We start from the raw sequence: 24,612 nt of genomic DNA on the forward strand, positions 1-24,612 counted from the left end.
ACCAAGCTTTGTCAGGCTTTATTTGTTGAACTATAGCAACAGCCAATCCTAACACAAGAGAAAACTTTAGTTACCCAACCTGAATCTTAAAAGATGCCAGAAACAGATTCAGATTTCATCTTTGGGGTGAAAAGTGCAGATCAGGGCTCATGGCTGGTGTGGATGCCTACAGATGGACCCTAAACTGCGCCCATCCTTTGAGGAGATTGGAAAGACCCTACAGGAAATTATGAGCCGCCTACAGGAAGAAGAGTTGGAAAGGGACAGGAAGCTGCAGCCCACAGCTAAAGGTAAGAGATCAGACGCAGATACCCAAATCTGACCCTGAAGGGAGGGGTGAGACTCTGAGATTCCCCTCTGGGGAAAGATCCTAGGTCCAGAAGTGGGAGGAGAGTGGTCATGGACAATAAAGTAGGCGATTTTACAGTTGACCTGGCACATTGCTTCCCTCTTTTCTCATCGATAAAATGGGACAACTACCTACCTCACTTTCCTCCAGAAAAGTAAAGTGCTACTTGTACCGACTGAGAGTAACACAAGCTTATTGTCCTTCAGGACTGCTGGAGAAAGTGTTCGGAGGGAAGCGACTGAGTTCACCGGATGACAAGATCCCCCCTAAGTCCCCACGTCCAAGACGTACTATCTGGCTGTCTCGAAGCCAGTCAGACATTTTCTCTCGTAAGCCTCCACGTACAGTCAGTGTCTTGGACCCCTACTACCGGCCACGAGATGGTGCTACACGTACCCCAAAAGTCAACCCTTTCAGTGCACGCCAAGACCTCAAGGGTGGCAAGATCAAATTCTTTGACCTGCCCAGCAAATCTGTCATTTCCCTTGTATTTGACCTGGATGCACCAGGGCCTGGAACTACGCCTCTGGCTGATTGTCAGGAGCCGTTGGCCATGTCTTCAAGACGGTGGCGTTCTTTGCCTGGTTCACCCGAGTTCTTGCGTCAGGCTTGTCCATTTGTGAGCTGTGAAGAATCACTGTCTGATGGGCCTCCACCACGACTCAGTAGTCTCAAGTATGGAGTAAGAGAGATTCCACCATTCCGTGCGTCTGCATTACCAGCTGCTTCAGTCCACGAGGCCATGGATTGCTCCAACCCCCAAGAAGAAAACGGTTTCGGACCCAGGCCCAAGGGGACCAGCCTATGTGTTGAAGCTGCCTCTGAGATGGAGGTGGAAGAAAGGCCACAAATGGCTCCTGTCCACTTCTCTGTCTCTGGAATAAGCTTGCAAACCCAGGGAGAGCAGGATGGGTGAGGTCGGGGGAGGACTAGTTCCTGCCTCACCTTAGGCATGGACCTTTAGCTGAAATTGCTGGATCCCCTTGATGCACAGCCAGGCTCTTCCCTGGAGCCCACAAAGCAGGCAGGCCGGAAAAGCCTGGCTTAAAAATTGGGCTTTCAGTGCCCAAAGGCTGTAATGGGAGGTGTCTCAATAGTTAGGGCCAACCTAGTTCTAAACCTCTGAAATCCAGCAAGGAGCTCTGGCTCCCACTGACAGCAGTACATGTCCTAGAACAAGGACCAAAGGACACTTAGTTCCAGGCTGAGTTGGCAGGCAGCTATGCAGCTATTAACCCAGTTCCTTTCCCACCCTAGGTCTCTTGTGCCCATTCTGGGGCATATAAGCTACAGGATGGAAACTGGAGTTAACTAGGCGGCTGTAAAGGGCATGGCTGTTTCTCAGACCTGAAGACTGGGATGCTTCTTGCCAGTATGTCTAAGACACTTGAATAATTGCTGTTTGCACTTACTGTACGGTCAGACCACATCACTACATCTCTATGCAAGGGGGAGACAAGGCAATGTGGTGGTCAAGGATCTTTAGCTAACCTATTCAAAGACCTTTCCAGTTGATTAATCTATTTTCATATTTATAAAGAAGTCTTAATGTTTTGCCTCAAGACTTTCAACCTTGGTGTTGGGAGTGGGGCTGGTTTTGTAGGCCTCAGGGCCTGCTCTATGTATGTGTCAACAAGTGATACAAGCAGTAGTTAATGTATTATACTTGGACTGATTTTCTCCTTGCTATAGCTGGAGCTTTGGGAACAGTCTGTCCTCGAGGAGCCGCAATAAGAAATAACCAAAGAATGAACTTGGTCAAATATTTTCATAATTCATTTCTGTTGATTTTTTTTTTTTTTTTTTTTGTAAAACTTTTCCCAAGACACTTTCAGATTAAAAAATAAAGTTGATGTTGCAGGTGCTAGTTAGCCTTATTTGTACCCTTGGGCCAGGCCTCTGTACAAAAGGAAATCGTGAAGTCCTCGTTGTACTTCACTACTGCTGACCTGCGCAACAACTCTGTAGACTTAAACGTGACACACACAGGATAACAACTCAAGTGACCTTTTTTTTTTTTTTTTTTTTTTGTTTTTTGAAATAGGGTTTTGCTGTATGGCTTTGGCGGACCTGGAATGCACTATGTAGGCCATGAATTGTAGCAGTCCTCCTGCCTCAGCCTCCAGACATGAGCCACTACACACGGCCAAACATCTCCTCCTCCTCTCAGCTTCTCTCCCTTGGCTTAGTACCAGGCAGATGTTTGGGTCAGCTGCTGCCCCAAGCCAGCTTCATTTTCTGGTTGTGGGCTTTGGAAGAACGAGAAAACTGGCTCTTGGCCACCGTGAGGGGTACAGTTTTGCCACTTAGATATACCTTGTTGTGACATTCAGGAAGCCAAGGTCCAGAACTGCAGAGTTGAGGTCCCTGGCTCAGTCCTACATAGGCCATCACATAACCTGTCATAAAGGCATCAAAGCCAGCCCGATGCAATCCATCTCCAGGCACAGGATTAGGACTGGCTTGACTCACTGGCAGTTCTGAGGTAGCCACATCAGCTGTTTCAGAACTTGCTGCCTTATGCTCGACCGCTAAGCCACTCTTGTGACCCTGCTGGGAGCCAAGCTGATCCCCAGTTGCACCCTCTGTCACTTTTTGCTGAATTTCTTCTGTCTTGAGGCTATCTGCACAGACCTGCTTTGTGGGAGGGCCATCTTCAGCTTCCCCCAAGGTCTGTGCCCCTGGTTGGCTCAGCAAAGCCCTCTTCCGCTTGTCCTTCCGTCGCCGGCGCCGCCGCTTGTCCTCTGCCACAGCCTCATCAGTGTCAATGATGAGGTCAATATCATGTGACTGAGGACACTGAGGTCCTAGAGGGCACCAGCCATAAGCCTAGAGGTTGGAAAGAGGCTAAGAAGGGGTCCATACATCAGAACCTCCCTTCCCCAAGAAATGGATGAATGCTCTCACCGAGAACTTATCGCAGATGCCGCTGGTGTGGGAACGACGGTAGGTTACAGGGGACATACAGCAGCGGTAGTCAATATGGCCTCTCATGCTAGATGGATAGCTGCAGAACTCCAGGGCAAGATGTGGGCTGCCAGCTGCCCGCTGCTTCCCATTTTCCCGCTCACTGCAACAGCGCAAGAAGGCATTGCTCCACTAGCATATAAGCTCCACGAGAACAGGGGGGTTTGTGTTTTGTTCACTGCTGAATCCTCAGCACCTAAAAACAGTGCCTGGCATATGGTAGGTACTTGATAAATAATCTTAAGTGAATGAAATAGGTTCACCCCAGGTCCCACCCCTTTCCCTCAACCATGTCCTCACCATTTCCGGAAAGCATATTCTAAGTAGGAAGCTACAAAGCGGGCATGAAACTCGGCAGCGTATTTGGTGTCATAAATGCCTGCTGGGAACATCTCACAGAGGTCAGCAGTGAAGGTTCCCAAGTTCTCAGGCAAGTGTGCGTAGAAGTTCTGGTACAGGAACACCAAGTCTATAAGGCCATTATGTAGCACCAGGGGCCGACGGGCCCGGATCAGTTCAAGGAACAGTGTCCGTACCGACTGGCTCTGGCTTTCATCTCCCTAGGTGGAAGGGAAGGGAAGGGAAGGCCAATGCCCAGTCAGCCTGGTGTGCAGCACACCTGGAAAGGACGACTTCATAATCTAACCCAGTCGACCCTTCTTTGACCGTGTCCCAGCCTCGTCACCGAGGACCCCCATATTCACAAGCAGATGTCCCCCAGGCATTCAGCCTATGGAAACAAGAAATAGGCCACAGAGAGCGCACACTCGAGGCTAGAGAAGCTGGACTCCTACCTTGTCGTTGCCCTTGTGGTAGGGGATACCCTGAGCATACTGCCGGTTGAAATTGAAGCCATGCTGTACCAGGAACTGCACAGACTTCGGTTCTATCACATACTCCTCCATGCACAGGAGGGTGAGATTGAACACTTGGGTCAAGTAAGAATTTTCACCCTGAAAAACAAGGAGGACCTGTCCTATCAAAAATTAGGAGGAAAACCTCAACATTCTCCAGCACCTCAGCTCTCTGCCCCATGCCTGGCATCTGGGATGAGGGAGCTCATACCTTATCTGGCTGCTGCTTGAAGCAGGCGAGGCCCAGAGACAGAACAGAACGGGTCCTGGCAGCATGACACACGGCCTTGTAACGTTCCTCGATGCACCTTAGAATGGGTTTGGGCACGGCGGTGGTTGAGTTAGTTTCACAAAGGACCCAAACTACCCAGGGCTGGGTCTCCCTAACCCTGGGTTGAGATCTACACACTTGTTAGAGCTGGGATTAAAGAAAAGGCATATACTTACTGGTTCAGCAAACTCTTCCTGTCCCCAAGCCCACTCAGCTCCTATGGATGGGTAAAGGACTGCAATTATCCCCCACACCCATCAAACCCTTCACAACCACCTGCCCTCCCCACTTCCCCCGCCTCACCGTGTCCACAGCCACAAAGCTAGCTGTCTTTAAGGCCAGCAAGAGCGATGGCCATATCTCCTTGAAGTTGTCACTCTGTACATCCACCACAGGAACCCGTACTATAAACTCATCTGCAGGTTTTGTGGTTTTGTTGACACCACCTAGGGAAAAGGAGAGTGATGGATTTTTGTTTTGTTTTGTTTTGTTTTTCGAGACAGGGTTTCTCTGGGTAGTTTTGGGCCTTTCCGAGTGATGGATTTTCATGTTCCCACAAGGTCCCACTGGATCAGACACCAACCTAGATGTAGGAAAGGGGTTGCCCACTGATAAGCTTTTCCCTAGAGAGTTTGCATCCACCAGCTCTACACACAAGCTTTGGAATGGACAGTGCCCTAAATTTGGAAAGAGGACATCTAGGTCTTCCAGGGACTTTATGTGGGACTGGGAAATCACTTCCTTTTTTTGCATCATAATCAGGAGAGAGGTAGAGTAGACAACCTTTGAGGGTTCTTTATCCTCTGAGCCCGTAATCCCCAGGACTTGAGAGCATGAAGTGAAGGACTTTGGAGTTTGAGGCCAGCCTGAGCTACAGAGCAAGACCTATTTCAAACACACATCCCATAAAGCCACATACTCATGGTGCCTCAACAGATACAAGAGCGCTTCAAAGTTAGACCCACGCTCCTCTGCCCGTGGACGACTCCACACTTCCCTGGTGTTACCGATTGACAATCGCCGGCTGGATCCAAACCACACCTCCCAACACGCCCTCACTGCTCTACAATCTAACTTGAGGGGCTTTGCAATTGCACGCGCTGCACACTGGGGCTTGTAGTCTCCTATGAGATCTGTCGCAAGCAGAAGCTCCAGGCCTGTCTCTAGAACTACCGGCCCGAGGCTTTTCCCTCCACAGGACCGCGGAGGCTTCCGTGGCTACCCCCTGGGAAGCCGCTCACCGTCAGAGGTCGTTGGAACTAAAGGCACACCGTCGTCACTGTCAGCGGCCATGACGCCGCGCGCGCTCCGCGCCAGGCTTCTGTGGGTACGCGGAGACTTCCGCTTCGTCTCCCGGAGAGACTCCGGTCTAGGATGGGGCGGGATCTCGGCGTCAGGGTCCCGTAGGGTCAACTTCCGTTCGGAGGGGCCCGGCCGAGTGCGGAGCGCGGGCCTTGCGCGCGCTGAGTGTCTATTGGCTGAGCGTCCGGACTGAGCGAAGCCACGCCCCTTGGCGGGTTCTCTGGGGCTGCGGGTTGGAGACTGCGCACGAGGTAATTTATTTTCCCGCAAGCTCTGGCGGGAACTTGGAACCTCCCAAGTTACTGCCGATCTTTTCCTCTATACAGCCCAGGGTTGGCATGGGCAGTGCAGGCTTCCCGGGGGTGGAGGAGAGAATGCCTCCTATGCTGAGCTAAACCATGCCTAGGAGCTGGGGAGAGATGGGCGCGCGGCAGAGGAAAGGGTCTGAGCGTGGTCGTAACCCCAGAAAGATGGAGGAAGTGAGAGGCAGGAAGCATTCTGCAGGACGTGGGTAGATAGCTGGTAAAGCGACCAACTAACAGGGATTCCTTTAAGATAATTCACACAAGTGATAATGTGCACTTGAGTTAAGGCTTTGATAGCAAGGAAGGATAGGATAGGATAGGTAGGATAGCAAGGAAGAGCCAACTTGTCTGAATTTGACCCTTGTAGTAGAAAGGTAGTAACACTGTCGGGAACCACGCCCACCGTAGGGTGCGTTCACCTCCTCTGGGACCACCGACCCGTATCTCCCCTTACTCAACTATTTTTCGAGGTTGGGGGGTGTCCTTTTATCAATGTGCTGCATTACCTGACCCCACTGAAAAAGGAATTTCCTTCGACTTTTCTCCCATCCAATTAATTCACTTACCACGTTATGTATTGTGTATAATAAATATTCTTGGCGCGGGCTCTGAGCAAACAGAAGAGAACTCTCATAGAAGTTTGTGCAGGGTTTTGTTCTTTTTTAAGCTAAGGTCTCAGCCGATCCGTGGTGGAGTACGCCTTTAATCCCAGCACTCAGAGGCAGGCAGATCTCTTGAGTTCAAGGCCAGCCTGGTTTAGAGAATTCCAGGACAGCCAGTGGCTAAACCCCAACACATAGAAACCTTGCGTAGCCAAGGAGAAACGAAACAACAACAAAGAGATAAGGTCTCATGTAACAAACTTTTTTTTTTTTTTGAGACAGGGTTTCTCTGTGTAGTTTTGGTGCCTGCCCTGGATCTCACTCTGTAGACCAGGCTGGCCTTGAACTCACAGAGATCCGACTGGCTTTGCCTCCCTGCTGGGATTAAAGGTGTGTGCCACTGCCGCCTGTTGAACTTCTTTTAAAACAAGGACAAGAGCAAAAGCCCTCAACCCCCACATCTGGAGTGCTGGGTTACAGGTGTGCACCACCACCCTGGTCTGTTTGGTTTTGTTTTTCAAGTCAGGGCTTCTCTGTGTAGTTCTGGCATTATATAGATCAGGATGGTCTCAACCTGGAGATCCTCCTGCCTCTGCCTCCCAAGTGCTGAGATTAAAGTTGTAAGTCACCACCTCTGGGCATTTTTTTTTTAAGATTGTTATTCTTTTTAATTATATGTATGTATGTGGGCTTGTGCATGTGAGTGCAGATGCCCACGGAGGCCAGAGGCATTTGATTCCCCCTGCCCCCAACACACATCCCACAACCCTCCAACCTCCCTACCCCTAGCCTGGGACTGAAGTTACAGGTTATGATCAGTGTAGCTGGAGGGCTTCTCTCCAGGTTCCCCAAGCCCCGCAGCCCCACAATCCACTTATAAAATAATCACTCAGACGCTTATATCACTTATAAACTGTATGGCCGTGGCAGGCTTCTTGCTAACTGCTCTTTTATCTTAAATTAACCCATTTCTATAAATCTATACCTTGCCACGTGGCTGGTGGCTTACCAGACAGAGTCTCTACATGTTGCTTGTCCTGGCGGTGGCTGCAGTCTCTCTCTCCAGCCTTCCGCTTCCCAGCATTCTCCTCTCTCCTTGTCCCACCTACCTCCTGCCTGGTCATTGGCCATCAGTGTTTTATTTACATAGAGTGATATCCACAGCACTTCCCCTTTCTTCTTTTTTTAAAAAGGAAGGTTTTAACTTTAACATGGTAAAATTACATATAACAAAACAATTACCGAGCAAGAATTATAGTTACAATATTAAAGAAGATGTCCTATCTATCTTATATTTGTGAGTTTAAGGTTTTATAGCTAACTTATCTTTTATCATAACTGAGGAAATTACGACTATCTAGCCTTCAACCACATCAAAGACCTGAGAAGGAACATAATGGTACCTGAGAAATGGTAGACGGATGCAAGCAACTTCGGGAATCTTGCAAGAGTAGACCAAGACAGCTGGCAGCCTGGACAGTCACCTGATGTTTCTCAGCATTGTTGGTGCATTCAAATTGGCTACAGGCCTAGAGTATCTGACAGACCATTTTCAGAAGCAGGAATTCTGAGAGACCATCTTACCCTGTCTTGGCAGAGTTCTGTAGTCACTTTTCCTAGTGTCCTGCTCATCTGGAAAGGACAGCACTCGTACTGTCAGCAGTAGAGGCAAGGGCAGTTCTTTGCCCAGTAGGCCATTTTGTGCCAAAAGACAAACTTCCAAATGGAAATGTCTTAGAAGCCCAACATTCTCTCGGGATCAATTGGTGCAGCCAGGAGCAATTGTGTCTCACGTCAACAGAATTCTAAGTTATTTAAATGCCATATTCTCTAGGTCTATGAAGTGTTTGAAGATTACCTATCTATCTGAAATATATCTATGTATACCTAGAAGACTTAACTAACATGGCTACAAATATGATTATCATAGATGACTGATTATTAATCTATTTTTAATCATCCATTACAATTTTAAATGAGTTAAACATAATACCTCAAACAAGAATAGAAATATATATATATACAGTATAACAAAATTAACTTCAAGTTTGTATTAATAAACTAAAATTTTTACCAATGTAAAACATTTTAAACATAAACTAAAATCTATACCAATGTAAAACATTTTAAACAAGTTGTTCTTTAAAAGTAGGTTCATTAATCTACCCTTTTATCTTATCATCTCCATATCCTCCTATATATCTATATTATATCCCCTTTTCTTTTTTAGAAAGAGATCACATTTATAATCAACCTGTTTTAAATAAAAATATTGGTTTTTCTCTGTCCCACACCAGAGGGCTCTTCTGATTTGGGACACAAGAATCTTTTAACCATTTTTTTTTAAAGCAATATGTCTGGGTTTAGAGGGGAGTGAGCCAATTCCACCTCTAAAGCCAGCTTGGTATATTTGGGAATTTGGGCGTAGCATCTCTTACTACTTCCTGCTGGAGGGGGCGCTGTATCTTATGGGGATACAAAGAAAATTTTAGACCTATGGGGTAGTCCGTGAGGCTGTATTGTGTGAACCAGTTGCCTTGAAACCGGTCTGGATGTTGGATCATCTGGGCCATGGTGTCATCGGAGACCTTTCAGGGGGTCTTGGCTGGTGAAACCTGATGTATCTTAATCTGGAACAAATCCACAGCCTCTGGCTTTCTGTGGAGACAAAAGCAGAACTTCTTTTCCAAAGTAACATATCCTTATATCCAAATTTTGAAGTCAAGGTACTTTTAAAATATACATTTTGGCATAACTCAACAGCTTTTGTAATGAAATGTTTTTCTTCAGTTACGAATATCAAAGACAACATAATCCAGATTCTCTGTGTGGTAGCCATCGTTACGTGGCTTATTTTTTATATTATCTTGAGCCTTGAGCCTATTGCTTTAAACTGTACCATTGTAAGCCTGAAACGGCGCTGTGGCTGCTGGCTCCGCCCACTTCAGCTTCCCAACATGGCAGTGGTACGTTTTCCACCAGCTCTGGGAGTCATCAAGTCTCAGAAATAGTGGGTCTAAGCTTTTATCAAAGCAGCGTGTAGCCAGAAACCTCTTTTTTTTTTTTTTTTTTTTTTTAAATACTAGTAAAGACTAAATCTACCACACAGCTTAATTTGCCGCCGGTAGATGCCTCATTTCCTCCATACTGGCGGTCAAACACACCCGCCAGGAACCCGCCAGTGTTCAAACTTGCGTTTTGCCGCATCTAGCTGTCCGTATGAGACAAGAAGTAGGAACCTGGTTTTGGCTCTGTTTAGAATTGGTTATTAAATATTCTCAGGTTTAAGGTGGAAACTCGAGCCGTTGGGCGCCATTTGTCTCTCTCTCCCAGCCTTCCGCTTCCCAGCATTCTCCTCTCTCCTTGTCCCACCTACCTCCTGCCTGGTCATTGGCCATCAGTGTTTTATTTACATAGAGTGATATCCACAGCAGATCAGTCCAATGTGGATACTGGGAACACAATTCAGGAAGAGGCACTGAGCAGCGCCATGGGATCTGGAGATTGAACACAGGACTTCCTGCTTCCTGTACCCTAGACAATCACTAACTGATCCACATCCCAGCCCAGAGTTGTGGGTTTGTTTACTTTTTGTTTGTTTAATGTGTATGAGTATTTCATACACACACACACACACACACACACACACACACACACACACACACACGCATGCACAGGGAGGGTCCCTGGTGTCCATAAGACTTGAAGAAGGTGTTGGATTCCCCTGGAACTGGAGTTACAGATGATTGTGAGCCACTGGGAATCAAACCCTGCGTCCTCTGCTACAGTGCTCTTAACCTCTGAACTATTTCTCCAGCTCTAGTTCATCCTCCTCCTGCTCAGCTTCCTTGGTGCTACTTTGTTTAAAGTAGAATAAGAAGCCATTGACCAAAAGAGTCAAAAGTAAATATGACATTACAGTTGATATAAAAGCTGTAAGTAAATCAGGCAGCTAGAGCATAGTGAGAGGACAAGACCAGGGCACTGATCCGTAGATCTTCAGCGTGATACCGAGAGGAATGACCAGAGAGCCCTCTAAGGGATAACTTTGTTATTCCACCCAACCTCCCCGTCTTCTCTTACCTCATGCCCAACCACTCATCCCCTCTTCACTGCATTACAACGGCAATACCACAGGGCATCCTCCTCAGGGCTTGTCCACTACTGTTTTAGGTTGGTCTTTGTTTGAAACAGGGTCTCACTCTTACAGCTTTGGCTGGACTGGAACTTGCTGTGTAGACCAGATTAGTCTGGAATTCACAGAGATCTGCCTTCTAAGTGCCGGCATTAAAGAAGTGCCACTATCCACCAGGTCTCATAAAGATCTTAATCACTTCCTTTTGATGCTTTTATTGGGGGGGGGGTTTCGAGACTGGGTTTCTCTGTGTAACCCTGAGTGTCCTGGAACTTAATCTATAGACCAGGCTGGCCTCAAAGTCAGAGTTTTACCTGCCTCTGCCTCCCAAGTGCTGGGATTAAAGGCGTGTGCCACCACCACCCGGCACATTTGTGCTCTTCCTAGCCGTTATACCCTTCACTTGTGTTAACTTTTTCTCTTTATGCCAACAGCTACTTCTTTTAAATATCTAATATACTTCATTATGTGTGCTGTTCACTGTCTGCCTCTGTTAGATTATAAGCTCTCTTCTGGCTGAAGAATTTGCTGAGTAAGGTTCGAGGGTCTCTGCAACCACCACAGCCAGCAGAGTGTCGCCCTTGGGAGATGAGGAGGTAGTGCGGTTCAACACAGCTCAGTAGCTAGTGTTGGTGCAACCTTGGAGTCTCACCCCGAGTAGTTATTTTAGCCATAGTTAAGCACAACATGTTTATTTTATTTTCTTGTTTATTTATTTTTAATGTGTGTTGTATATGTGTGTTGTATATGTGTGTGAGCCCATCCATGCCGTAGTTATCAGGCTTGGCTGCAGGAACAAGAAGGATTTTCTGGTGATAATGACTTCATCCCATGTGCACAATAAAACTTAAGACATGACTACATCAAAAACCTTTGTAAAGTACATGTGCGACCTTCCATAAAGGTGGGTTCTGTAGATTGACAAACTCACAATAAGGGTCTCAGGGAGGATTGCTTGTCTTCTTGGCTACACAGATAGAGCAAAGGTCATTAGCCTTCTGGGTGGAAAACAAGCTATACATATCTCTCTTTGAAGAGACACCTTGTGTGTTTAACATTCCTGGTTCCCCTGGTGCTTATCTGTGAGCACAAGGGCCTCTGTAGCACCCACACTGAGGTAAATTGTTTGGCTCACAATAGGCATTCTATAAATATTTGTTCAGGGAGTTATGGGAAGCCATTGAACAGTTCATGTATGGAAGTGGGAAAAGAAAACCATGATCACCTCTGCCTTCTTTTGTGGTTCATATAGGCTAGGAGTGGCCTCAAACTGTTGAGCTGAAGATGACCTTGAGCTCCTGAACCCTGTGACCCCGACTAACACTGGGATTACAGATGCAAACACGGGATTATGTTGGGAAAGCAATGATCGTGTCTTGGAAAGATTGCTTTCTTCTTCAGAGAACAGGCTGTAGGAAGAGTTGTGAAAGTGGGTGTGGCGAAGGGAGGTGGTGATGATGAAGGGGAGGAGAGTGTGTCCTGTTTAGAGTATTGTGGGAGGAGGGTCCTAGGGAAAAGGTCGGGGGCCTTCACATAGAGGCGGGAAGAGGACAGAGCAAATAGGTTGTATATTGTTCCCCCTAAAAGCGAAAGTGGGGTCATTTGATGAAAATGAGGTCGTGAGTCCAGGTACTGGGGGAGACGTTAAAACAGGTTTGGTGGGATGGCAGCACAGCTGGAGATGAGATCCAGTTGCTTAACCAGCCTCTGCTTCCTGAGCCGGAATAGTTCCTGCCCCCGAGCCATCAGGTGGAGCGGACAACCCAGTAAAGCACTTCCTGGGGCTGAGCAGACAGTAAGCACCCACTCTAAGTGCTAGAAGCCCCTTCTCCCGTTTATTTTGTTATTGTTTATTTTTAGTGTGTGTTGTGTATGTGTGTGAGCCCATCCACGCCTGGTCATCAGGCGTGACTGCGGGCACCTTTATCTGTTCAGTCATCCTGCTGTCCCCGGTTAGTGGTGTTTTGGCAAATAGAGAAAAGATAGCCAGGAGAGCAGTCTGGCAGCGGTCAGCCAGATGTATTTTCTCATTTCTAATGGCCAGCCAGTTACGATTTCCTAGCCCATCTCTCTTCTCATTGATTTGCCGTCTGCTCTCGGGCAAATCTTTTTTCTTCTTTAATCCTTGTTTTCTCATTCCTGTGAAGTGAACGAGGTGACTACTAATAGTAGTCTAACCAGACAGACTTCTTCCCAACCCACTGTTGCTGGAGAGCTTCTCTCCAGGTCCAGATACTCCATACAACCTTAGTCATAAGTACATGGTGGTGAGCATACGGTGTATACAAGTGCTCTGCGGCCCTTGGCCCTGCCTGCCTGCCCCTTTGTTCTTTGTCTTTCTAGGCTGCCTGTATAATGATCCCCTGAACCCCTTGCTCATCTGTTTTTATGGTACCTCAGTGCCGTAGTTGGCTAATACCAAACCCATGGGCGTTATCTTAGTTACTGTTCTGTTGCTGTGAAGAGACACTGTGACCAAGGCAACTTTTTATTTATTTATTTGTTTATTTATGGTGTTTTGAGACAGAGTTTCTTCGTGTAGCTTTGGAGTCTGTCCTGGAACTCGCTCAGGCTGGCCTCAAACTCATAAAGATCCACCTAGCTCTGCCTCCTGAATGTTGGGATTAAAGGCACACACCACCACTCCCTGGTGCCCAAGACAACTCTTATTTTTTAAAAAGCATTTCATTGGGGGCTTGCTTATAGTCTCAGAGGTTTAGTCCATGGTCGTCATGGTGGGAGGAAGACAGGCATGTCATTGGAGTAGTGGCTGACAACTTCGAATCCTGATCCAAAGGCACAGAGGGGTGGGGGCGAGGGGAGGAGACTGCCCTGTCTTGGGCTTTTTAAAACTCAAAGCCCGCGTTGGTGGCGCACGCCTTTAATCCCAGATCGGGAGCAGAGCAGGCGGATCGCTGTGAGTTCGAGGCCAGCCTGGGCTACCAAGTGAGCTCCAGGAAAGGCGCAAAGCTACACAGAGAAACCCTGTCTCGAAAAACCAAAAAAAAAAAAAAAAAAAAAAAAAACTCAAAGCCCACCCCCAGTGACACACATGCTCCGGCAAGGCTACACCTCCTAATCCTTCCCAGACAGTTCCACTGACTGAGGACCAAGCACTCAAACATATGAGCCTATGGGGGTCATTCTCATTCAGACAACCACAGGCTTGTTGAAAGTGCTTAAGAAAAGATAGGCACACAAGGTATAGTTGTGCACATGTATAGTCCCAGTGCTTGTAAAGCAGTGGTAGGAGAATGTATTGTGACTTTCTAAAGGAACTGGGCTGCCCCGGTGGTGGTGGCGGCGGCGGCAGCGGCGGCGGCGCACACCGCTTGGCAGCACTCGGGAGGCAGAGGCAGGCGGATCTCTGTGAATTCGATGCCAGCTTGGTCTACAGAGCGAGTTTCAGGACAGGCTCCAAAGCTACACAGAGAAACCCTGACTCGAAAAAACAAAACAAAATAAAGGACCTGAACTGATAGAATGGATATATTAAAGGGGGTTTACTAGAGTGGCTGACAGGCTGTGGTCTGAGTAGTTCAGCAATAGCTGTCTCCTGGTGGAGAGGCCAAGAATCTGGTAGTTGTTCAGTCCAGGAGACTGGATGTCTCAGCCATCCTAATCTGCGCTGAAGTCACCCAGGAATTTCTAGAGATTGTTGTTCTTCAATCTATGCTAGGATCTTGAAGTAGGTTCTGATACCAGGGAAAGAATGCCACAACAACAGACAGATAAACTCGCCAACAGGAGTGAGGGCAAAAAGCAAAGGCTTCTACCTCCTTGTCCTATTGTGTGGATTGCCACCAGAAGGTATGGCCCAGATTTAGGGTATGTTTTCCCACCTCATATGATCTGTCTTGCTTAGGGTTTCTGTTGCTGTGAAGAGACACCATGACCACACAGCTCTTGTAAAGGAAAACATTTAATTGGGGCTGGCTTAACAGTTTCAGAGGTTTAGTCCATTATCATCATGGTGAGAAGTATGGCGGCATACCATACAGGCAGACATGGTGCTGGAGAAAGGAGCTGACCTACTGTAACAAAGCCACACTTTCTAATAGTGCCACCTCCTTTGGGGGCCACTTACTTTCAGACCACCACATAATCCAATCAAGAAAATCCCTCAGCTGAGCAGTGGTGGTGCACACCTTTAATCCCAGCACTTGGGAGGCAGAGGCAGGCAGATCTCTGTGAGTTTGCAGCCAGCCTGGTCTACAGAGTGAGTTCCAGGACAGCCAGGGCAACACAGAGAAACCCTGTCTCAAAAGAGGAGGAGGAGGAGGAGAAGAAAAAGATCCCTCACAAACATGCCCAGCTGCTTGGAGTTTTGTTGATTCCAGATGTAGTCAAGTTGACAACCAAAGTTAGGCATCACAGAGGGCCAGCCTGGGCTACATAGTGAGACCCTGTTCCAAAAGACAAAAACGGGCCTGGAGAGATGGCTCAGTGTGGTGGTTGGGAGTGGCACTATTAGGAGATGTGGCCTTGTTGGAGGAAGTGTGCCCCTGCAGGGGCGGGCTTTGAAGTCTTTTCTCATCCAGCTTTCCTCAGTGTGACCATCAGTCAACTTCCTGTTGCCCACAAGATGTAGGACTCTGAGCTCCAGCACCACATGCCACTCTGCCTGCACGCCACCACGCTCCTGGTCATGATAATGGACTGAACATAGCGAGCTGTCCCAATTAAATGTTTGTTTATAAAAGTTGCCGTGGTCATGGTGTCTCTTCACAACAATAAAAACCCTAACTAAGACACTCAGCATTTTAGAGCACTTTCTGTTCTTATAGCAGAATTCCGTTCCCAGAATGCATATGGCAGCTCACTAACAGCTGTAAGCACAGTTCCAGAGGATATGACATCCTCTTCTCGCTCTGAGGGTAGCACATGATACATACATGCATGCATGCATGCGGATGAAAGACGAAAAAAGGAAAAAGAAAAGCTGGACATTCTGAGTGATTTGGGGAGAGGTGGCTATAATTCCTGCAGGACTCTCAGGATTCAGCCTCATCATGGCTGACCACATTGGCTGCATCTGTCTCTTCCAGGTTGTCATGAAGAAGCTACGAGCGTCTGTAAGGAGTCACAGGAAGCCACTAGCCAACCATGAGAGAAGGAGAAAATGTGCCCTCAGCAGTAGCCAGGCCACACCCTCTGCCTCTGATGGTAAGGAACTGGCCCTTGCCAGAGTGTCAAGGGACTGGTTTCGCTGGCCATACAAAGAGGGCAGATTCAGGCTTGCAGTGTACCAAGGAATTAAGCTAATTCTGACTGTGTTGCTGTATAACTTTGAGCCAAGTGTTCTGGGTGTTTTCTTTATTTTTTTTTTAAATTTATTTATTATTTTTACTTATTTATATGTATACAGTGTTCTGCCTGCATGTATCCCTGCAGGCCAGAAGAGGGCATCATTACAGATGGTTGGGAGCCACCATGTGGGTGCTGGGAATTGAACTCAGGACCTCTGGAAGAACAGTCAGTGCTTTTAACCTCTGAGCCATTTCTCCAGCTCATAAGTTTTCTTTTTCTTTTCTTTTCTTTCTTTTTTTTTTTCTTTTTGGTTTTTCGAGACAGGGTTTCTCTGTGTAGCTTTGTGCCTTTCCTGGAACTCACTTGGTAGCCCAGGCTGGCCTTGAACTCACAGAGATCCGCCTGGCTCTGCCTCCTGAGTGCTGGGATTAAAGGCGTGCGCCACCACCGCCCAGCAGGTGTTTTCTTAACAGTAGAATGGAACAATTTCATTTCTATACATTTCTTCACTGTTGTGTGGCTTTCATGAGATCAAATGAGTATATAAGCCTGAATGTGTTTTGAAAATAGGAAAGCCCCTGCATGGGTACCTATTCTGCCTAACTAAAACTATTGAGTTTTCATTTGTGGCCCAGAGAGAACAAAGACACTCTGACAAAACTAAGACTAGAAGTTGGCCACGGCTACACATAACTAGAACCCTGATGTGGTTGTAGCTCTGAACGTTGAGTGAGATTTGGTTGGAGAAGCCCTAATGGGAACAGGCTACTAATACAGGTTGCTATGCCCTGGGTCCCTGATGAACCTGTGCAAAAATGATCCCCAAAAGGGCCAGCAGGATGATTCAGTGGGAAAAAGCTTTTGCCACACAAACCCAATGACCTAAGTTTGATCTCCAGGAACCATGGAAAGGCGGTAGGAGAGAACCAACTCGGAGAACGCTGTCTTCTGATCTCCATGTGCTCGCATGGCATGCATGCCCACACATTCACATCATGCATGCACGATAAAAATGAAATAAATATTAAATACTGAAGAACCAGGGGTGGTGGACACCCTTGTAATCCCAGCACTTGGGAGGTTGGGACAGGAGGATTAGGAGTTCTAAAGCTAGCCTTGGCTACACAGCCAGTTTGAGGCCAGCCTGAACTACGTGAGATCCTGTTGAGGCCCTGCCTCAGAAAACTGAAAAGAGTTGCTGGAGAGACGTCTCAGCCTGTCAGGCAGTTTACAACTGCCCAAGACTCCAGCTCTAGGAAGTCACATACCTCAGATACACACGCACCAGCACTTAAAGATAATTCTTAAGAAAGGTTGGGGTGGGGTGAGGGGGTCATTCCGAAGTGTCCTGGCTGTCCTGCAGGCCAGGCCAAGCCGAAGAAAGAAGAGTTACTGCAGGCCTCCGTCTCCCCGTACCATCTGTTCAGGGACATGGCCGATGTCACGACTTTCCGAAGGAACTTGCTCAGCTGGTATGACCAAGAGAAGCGGGACCTACCTTGGAGGAGATGGGTAAGTGGGACGGGGACAGTGGGCTGGGAAGCCGGCACTTAGCTCTTGCCATATTAAGCTTTCACCTGGGGTTTTATTGACAGGTCAAGGAGGAGGCCAATTTGGACAGGCGGGCCTATGCTGGTCAGTACAGAACTGGGCTGCTTTGCCTGGAAGTCCTGGGTTTAGGGGTTTTGCTCAGGTTTGGGGTTAGGGGCAGGAGCCAGGGTAAGTCGCACAACCTCATGTTAACCCCCTCCCTCAGTGTGGGTGTCAGAGGTTATGCTGCAGCAGACCCAGGTCGCCACAGTGATCGACTATTACACCCGATGGATGCAGGTGATGCCAGGGAGGGAGGGCAGAGTTGGCTGGACCCTGGAAAAGGCTTCCTCTGCCACCCTCATCCTTAACCTTACTTCTTTTTGCCTGTCTCGGGTCTCCAGAAGTGGCCAACACTTCAGGACCTGGCCAGTGCTTCCCTGGAGGTGAGCCACCCTTGGATAGGGGGAATAGAAACAACCGGGGGACCGACCCCTGACCTTTGACCTCTGACCCCCACCTACAGGAGGTGAACCAGCTTTGGTCTGGCCTGGGCTACTATTCTCGAGGCCGTCGGCTGCAAGAGGGAGCTAGGAAGGTACATGGGCAATGCACCAAAGATTCGGAGGCCGGCGGCCTCAGGTGTCCTAAAACTGAGCCTTCCTACCCGAATCAGGTGGTGGAGGAGCTGGGAGGTCATATGCCACGGACAGCAGAGACCCTGCAGCAGCTCCTGCCTGGCGTGGGGCAGTACACAGCCGGAGCCATTGCTTCGATAGCCTTTGACCAGGTGAGCCTGTCTGTCACCTTTATCTAATGTGTACACCCCCTTCCTCCAAGTCCAGCCTGACTCCCAGGCTCCTCTGTGCCAGGTGACTGGTGTGGTGGATGGGAATGTTTTACGGGTGCTGTGCCGTGTCCGTGCCGTTGGTGCCGATCCCAGCAGCACCCTTGTCTCTCATCACCTCTGGTAAGATACTGGGCTGATGGGAAATTGGGAAGGGTCTGTTCCAAGGGTCCTTGCCTGTAGTAGTGTTCCTTACGTCTAGGAACCTAGCTCATCGGCTAGTGGATCCAGCCCGGCCGGGGGACTTCAATCAAGCAGCCATGGAGCTGGGGGCCACAGTCTGTACCCCCCAGCACCCTCTCTGCAGCCGGTGCCCTGTGCAGAGCCTGTGCCGGGCATACCAGCGGGTGAGCCTCCAGAGGAAGAGTTAGGGTGTCCTAGTGAATGACCCTTGCCCCATGACCCCCTCCTCTGTCTCTCAGGTGGAGCGGGAACAGCTTTCAGCCTTGCCAGGCAGTCCTGACATAGAGGAGTGTGGTAAGCGCCAGCCCTGACCCCAGCCTGCCCCTCCTGGCCCTGTCCGGGAGCTGCCTTTTCAAGCCAGTGAGAATCCGTAGTGGGACTAACCCTCCCCCTGGGCACCTAAGGCCACGTGGCCTGAGCAGAGGTCGGGATCTTTGTTTCCAGCTCTCAAGACTAGACAGTGCCAGCTTTGCCTGCCTCCCACCAAACCCTGGGACCCCGCTCTGGGAGTGACCAACTTTCCTCGAAAGGCCAGCCGTAAGCCTCCCAGGGAGGAGTACTCTGCCACTTGTGTTCTGGAGCACCCCAGAGCCACTGGGAGTCCCCTCATCCTGCTGGTCCAAAGGCCTAACTCAGGTACCGGAATATGGGGATCGGAGGGCAGTGTCCTAGCAACAGAGCGGAATAGAAGGGGCAGTAGAGGAAGCTGAGCCTACACCCGGCTGCCGTCAGGTCTGCTGGCAGGACTGTGGGAGTTCCCATCTGTCACCTCGGAGCCCTCGGCACAGCACCAGCACGAAGCCCTTCTGCAGGAGCTGCAGCGCTGGTCTGGACCCCTCCCAGGCGCTCGTCCCCAGCACCTGGGGGAGGTAGGTTGGCAAGGGTGCCAGGAAAGAAGACTTTCATGTTCACATTCACAGACAGACCTGGGCCGTCTCTTCTCCCCCAGGTGATCCACATCTTCTCCCACATCAAACTGACGTATCAGGTGTATAGTCTGGCCCTAGAAGGACAGACCCCAGTGGCCCCCGCACCTCCTGGCGCTCGATGGTTGACTTGGGAGGAATTCCACAGTGCAGCTGTCTCCACCGCCATGAAAAAGGCACTACCTTTGTTATCTCTGTCTGTCTCTTCCATGTTTTACATGAACTTACTGCTGTATAAACGGGAAAGAAATGTGTATTTTAAACAAACTTGCTGGGGCCGACCACAGGCTGGGGTGGAACTCAGGGTATTGGTTCTCTCTGGAGAAGGTGCCAGCCCTGTCTCCTTTCCTCCCGCCTCCATCTTGGCTAGGTGTTCCGCGTGTATGAGGACCATCAGCGAGGGACCCGCAAGGTGAGTCTCAGAGGCTCACCCTGTCATCTTCTCCCAGGCCTGCCTCTGGGGGCAGAGGGACAGTTTGTGAACTAGGGACTGATTCTGAGAACTGTAGGGTAGAGGGACACGAACAGATTAGTGTGGGCACTGGTGTCACAGGTATGTGAAGTATCTGCTAGGTTTTGTGGAAGCCATCTGTGAGACAAGGATCAGGAAAAGCTGCTTGATGAAAATAACTCCTAATTTGGGTCCTAGAAAAAGGTTTATTTTTATTATTTTTAATTATTATGTGTGTGTGTGTGTGTGTGTGTGTGTCTGTGTGTGGGTATATGTACATTGAATGTAGTACCCATAGAGGCCAGAAGAGGGCATTGGATCCTCTGGAGTTAATGTTATAGGTGCTTGTGAACCATGCAGCATATATATTGGGTCCCCAACTGGGGTCTTCTGCTTAAACAATCTGAACCTGAGCCGTCTCCCCACCCCTCACCCACACTGTGTAGCTGAAGATGAAGATGTCCTTAAACTTCTGATCCTCCCTCATGATGGGATTATAGGCATGTGCCTGTCCTACCCAGTTCTGTCCAACACTAGGACTCAAACCTAGGGATTTATGCGTGTTAGGCAAGCCCTCTATCAGCTGAGCTATGTCCCCAGCCCCAGCTTAGCATCTTAGCAAGTTTTCTTGGGCATCTTTTAGAGAGTTGACTAAAGGGGTTGGCACTTGCAAGTGGAAAATTCTACAGCATTCTAGGCTGGATTAGTAGAGCAGGCAGGCACAAGATTTCCTGATATGTACTCATTGCCTCCCATCTTTGGATTTTGCACAGGGTTCTAAAAGGCCCCGGATGTCTACTCCATCAAGCCGGAAAAAACCCAGCCGGGGCCAGCAAGTCCTGGATAGTTTCTTTCAGCCTCGTATTCCCACAGACACACCCAACAGTACAGCCCAGTGATTCCCCCAGGAAGCCCACCCCAAATCCAGTCTTAATAAAATGCTTATTTTTGTAGTCCTTTTGGAGAACATTCCACACTTTCTCTAGCCCCTTCACTTAGTTTTGCAAGACTCAGGAAACGGTAAAGTCAGCTTGGTTCTGACTTCCCCGGCTGAGCTCCCAGGCAGGCCTGGAGGCTGCAGGCCTTCCGACCAGTGCTCTTACCCAGCAGTTAGGGCAGCTGCGGGGGCGCCTGTCAGTGGCTGACATGCAATGCTGCCATTCTGGGTCTCAGGTAAGCCCCGACTGGAGCCGGAGCACCATCATAGAGCAGGTGGCTAGGCTAACCATGACCTAGTCCAGCTGCACCTGCAGCCCTTGCTCCCTAGGGAGGTCAGCACAGACGAGGGTTGGTATTAAATTCCTTCCTCGGAATCACTGATCACAAGACCTTTAGGGTGGGTGGGAAGGAAATACAGTGAAGACACAAAGGCTCCAGAGTGCTGTCTTATGCCCTCAGTCCTTTATTCTTTACATTACCTAGATGTGTTCTTTTAAATCCCATCTCTTTAGAGTCCAGTAAGAGACGCTAGAATGGCAGGTACTGGTTGAAACAAAGACCCCCCCACCTGGCCGGAACGGACGGCCTCTAATGGGGTGTGGTCCTGTGGAGGTGTATCAGTTCCAGCAGGCCTGTGCTGCACCCCTCAGGGCACCTGGGACTAGTGGCGACTCCCAGATCCTGCCGGATTATGCTCCCTGGGCCCTGGCAGCTTCCTCTTGCACAGACTGCCATAGTGCCCGGATGTTGTTCTGGCCAAAGCCTGTGGCCCCCTGTCTCTGAATCAGCTCCAGAAAGAAGGTGTCCTCAGTGAAGAGGGACTTGGTGAAGACCTGAAGCAAGAACGTGTCTTTGTCGCCATCTAGCAGAATTCCCTGCCGTTCTAGAAGGCTAGGCTTGTGCCCTGCAGCTACGATTTGTTCCTCTTTGCCGGGCTGCTGGTAGTAAGCTTCAGGAGGGGTCAGGAGCCGGCCTCCCGCCTTCGCCATCCCCTCAGAAGCTTCCATGATGTTGGGTGTGTACAGTCCTATGTGCTGCAGGCCTGGTCCCCGGTGCCGGGCTAGAAATTGCTCTACCTGGTCTTGTCTGTTGGTGGGTCCCGGCAGGGACTCTGCCAGCACGAGGGTGGGGACGGTGCTGTCAGGTGGGATCTGCAGGGCAGTAAGCCGTAGTCCCCCTCGCCCAGACCCTGCAGCCACCTCGAGGCCCAGCTCCGGATCCTCACCTGGGCTCAGCGGCAAGTGACGAAACCCTAGGCAGTCCTGGAACCAACGCCTAAGTGTAGGGGAGCTGCCAGAGGTGCAGGCCAAGGTCAAGTGGTCCACGTGGCTGACCCAGCGAGGGCCAGGTGTGCAAGGCAGCGGTCTGAATCCGGGCAGGAAGGATCCGCGATAGCCAGCACGCTGCAGCAACGTAAAGCTAAGGTTACCAGCCGGAGAGCTGACCACCGTGTAGATGGCTGTGCCCTGTGCATCCCTCACGCTGGTGGGTGGTACCGGCACGACGCAGCCCTGTGCGGCCAGCGCCCGGGCGGCACCGCCCACATCCTCCACGTCGAAGCACAGGTTCGTGGCGCTGGGCACCGAGTGATGCGGATCCAGGCCGTACAGTGGCTCCCCCGGGCCCGAGCCCTCGTTCACTAGAAAGACCGCGTCTCCGCTGCGCAGGGCCAGCTGTCTCCAGCCGCCTGCTTCCCGCACCGCCAGGGGCTGGAAGCCGAAGAGGCGGTGGAGGTCCTTCGCTAGCGGCTGCCCGGCAGGCACATGGAAAGCGACATGGCACAGACGGCGGGCGTGCGCAGCCATGGCGAGCCCAATGGCCGGCCACCCAGCCCTGTCCTGGGGCCGCTCACTTGTTTAAAACTCCAAGACTCTCGGTCCCGGACTAGTTGTTGGAAGCCGGTGGCGTCCAGGTCTGCCCGAAGAGCGCGTTCCTTGGTCTTTTCTGGGCCCGGGTCACAGTCAGACCTTGGGGGATTGATCCTCTCTGCAGCGCAACCTCAACCCGAAGGCGGCTGAGGACCACAGCCTCTGGGGGTGAATTGTATGAGAACCACGCGGGCGCTGAGCGGCGCGGACCGGAGATGGGGGTGGAGCCTGAGACTCCGCCTTTGACACGCCCTCTCGCCCAGAACCGCTCTCCTTGGGTGCAGCCTGGACGAAGGGCAGTTTCTTCCCAGGGCCTTGGACCAGGTCACACCCTTGGCACTGAGCCACCCCTTCTGGGGCCCGGGAAGTCACAATAGCCACCTTCAGTCGGTGCCAGGCGCACTCTTCTCGCGACCTCAGACCTAAGTTCTGCCCGGGTTGGGGAGGAGCCCGAAGCGCGGAATTTCTTAGTCCGGTGCTTTTTTTCTTTACGATTCAGGAGTTTGTTCAAGTCCTAGTGCCGCGTTCATGTCTTACTTATTTTCTTAATATTAACATATTTCCAGTTAACGATTCTCAATCCCCAAAAGAGGGCGGGGAAATTGATAGAAGAGAAAGCATTTACATATCTTTCCAATCATCCGGGCAATCTCAACTTTATCTGCCACTTCAATTCTACTGCTACAGCTAAGCGAGACTTGGAGGGAGACAAAAAACAAAACAAAACAAAACAAAAAACCCTAAAACGCCGTTGTGTTTTGTTTGTTGTTCCTTAAGGAACTACTGTTCGTCACTTAATAGGACTCCAACTTACACCCCAGGCCTTACTCTTTAAACTTCCTAAAGATAGGAGCCAGGGGACCCAAGATGAAGGATGTCACTGGAATGAGGAAACTGGAAGTCTTGTGGGACTTCAGCTGGAAGGTCCTTGAAGTAAAATTAGAGAGGGACATTCAAAGGACAAAAACTTTAGCGAGAAGATGCAAGCCAAATCAGCAACTGTGCCAAAAAGACGTTTGGGAGGGACACCATGACCCATGGCCCAGCCAGAAACTCCTTTGTCAGACGGTGAGAGACGTAGGGACCAGACTTATACTAGGAGGCTTGGCTGGGTGTTCAGGATCGCAAGTAGGAGAGGAGGGCATGGCCTCTTCGGCTGACCAGTCATCAGGAGAACATGGATTCCAGAGCTAAGCAGACCTGGGTTAGAAATCTATCTCTAACATGCATGACTTTGGTCATGTTGCTTAGTTTTTCTGGTTTCCTTATCTGCAAAAATGGGACCCCCCACCCCCACCCCTGTGCCCTGGTGTTGGGGGATCAATGCCCATCGTCTCACACATACTATTTAATTACACTTCACCTCTAACCCAGATTACTGTGGTTAAACTAGACAGTGTAAGTGTCCAATCAATGACAGCTGTAGCTCTTGCTCTAGTCTCATCACACAATGTTAATGGTGCCTCCCGGGGTATGTATTGTGTGACCTGTTTGGGGAGGTGGAGGTGGGCAGGGACTGTACTGGCTTGTGTCAAAGGTGAGGCAGCCAAATGAAGGAGCAGGAGCAGCTCTGATAATGGCCCAGAACCCAGAACAAGCTGTGACTTCCTTCAGGGAGTCCCGAAGCATTAATTCCTGATTCAGGGCCTTGTGAATGCTAGGCAAATTTTTTTTTTTTTTTTTTTTTTTTGGTTTTTCAAGACAGGTTTTCTCTGTGTAGTTTTGGTGCCTGTCCTGGATCTCGCTCTGTAGACCAGGCTGGCCTTGAACTCACAGAAATCCGCCTGACTCTGCCTCCGGAGTGCTGGGATCAAAGGCGTGCGCCACCACCGC

General features: G+C 49.7%; 4 protein-coding genes across 7 annotated transcripts in view; 2 read left to right on the forward strand and 2 right to left on the reverse strand.

Annotated features, from left to right (window-relative positions):
• The window catches only part of Tesk2 (testis associated actin remodelling kinase 2), a 111,481-nt gene extending 109,383 nt beyond the window's left edge, over positions 1–2,098 (forward strand). Inside the window, exons 10-11 of the mRNA XM_028889769.2 lie at positions 173–290; positions 556–2,098. Coding sequence (XP_028745602.1) covers positions 173–290; positions 556–1,265 — 828 coding nt within the window. The 3' untranslated portion in view covers positions 1,266–2,098. The remainder of the gene's footprint in view (positions 1–172; positions 291–555) is intronic.
• Positions 2,099–2,137: 39 nt separating this feature from the next.
• On the reverse strand, positions 2,138–3,512 carry Toe1 (target of EGR1, exonuclease). Its single transcript, XM_028890196.2, has 2 exons — positions 3,257–3,512; positions 2,138–3,178 (listed from the first exon to the last, which is right to left on the reverse strand). Exons 1-2 carry the CDS (start codon positions 3,341–3,343, stop codon positions 2,558–2,560), a joined length of 708 nt encoding a protein of 235 aa, XP_028746029.2. The 5' UTR covers positions 3,344–3,512; the 3' UTR covers positions 2,138–2,557.
• Positions 3,513–5,140: 1,628 nt separating this feature from the next.
• On the forward strand, positions 5,141–20,925 carry Mutyh (mutY DNA glycosylase). 4 transcript variants are annotated; one of them, XM_028889762.2, is made up of 16 exons: positions 5,142–5,994; positions 15,834–15,951; positions 17,399–17,547; positions 17,631–17,670; positions 17,792–17,865; positions 17,970–18,011; positions 18,092–18,163; positions 18,242–18,355; positions 18,438–18,535; positions 18,615–18,759; positions 18,835–18,889; positions 19,040–19,231; positions 19,328–19,464; positions 19,545–19,697; positions 19,892–19,933; positions 20,746–20,925. In XM_028889762.2, the coding sequence occupies exons 2-16, from the start codon at positions 15,840–15,842 to the stop codon at positions 20,869–20,871; spliced, it is 1,551 nt and encodes a 516-aa protein (XP_028745595.1). In that variant the 5' UTR covers positions 5,142–5,994; positions 15,834–15,839; the 3' UTR covers positions 20,872–20,925. The 4 variants fall into 4 exon arrangements, with proteins under 4 accessions (XP_028745587.1, XP_037058743.1, XP_028745595.1 ...); XM_028889744.2 differs by having other exon boundaries at positions 5,142–5,768; XM_028889754.2 differs by having other exon boundaries at positions 5,141–5,994; positions 18,092–18,355.
• Hpdl (4-hydroxyphenylpyruvate dioxygenase like) lies at positions 20,890–22,995 on the reverse strand. Its single transcript, XM_028889784.2, has one exon. The coding sequence runs from the start codon at positions 22,714–22,716 to the stop codon at positions 21,601–21,603; it is 1,116 nt and encodes a 371-aa protein (XP_028745617.1). The 5' UTR covers positions 22,717–22,995; the 3' UTR covers positions 20,890–21,600.
• Between the last annotated feature and the right edge of the window lie 1,617 nt (positions 22,996–24,612).

Source organism: Peromyscus leucopus, chromosome 2, assembly GCF_004664715.2.
Source record: "Peromyscus leucopus breed LL Stock chromosome 2, UCI_PerLeu_2.1, whole genome shotgun sequence".
Taxonomy (NCBI): domain Eukaryota; kingdom Metazoa; phylum Chordata; class Mammalia; order Rodentia; family Cricetidae; genus Peromyscus; species Peromyscus leucopus.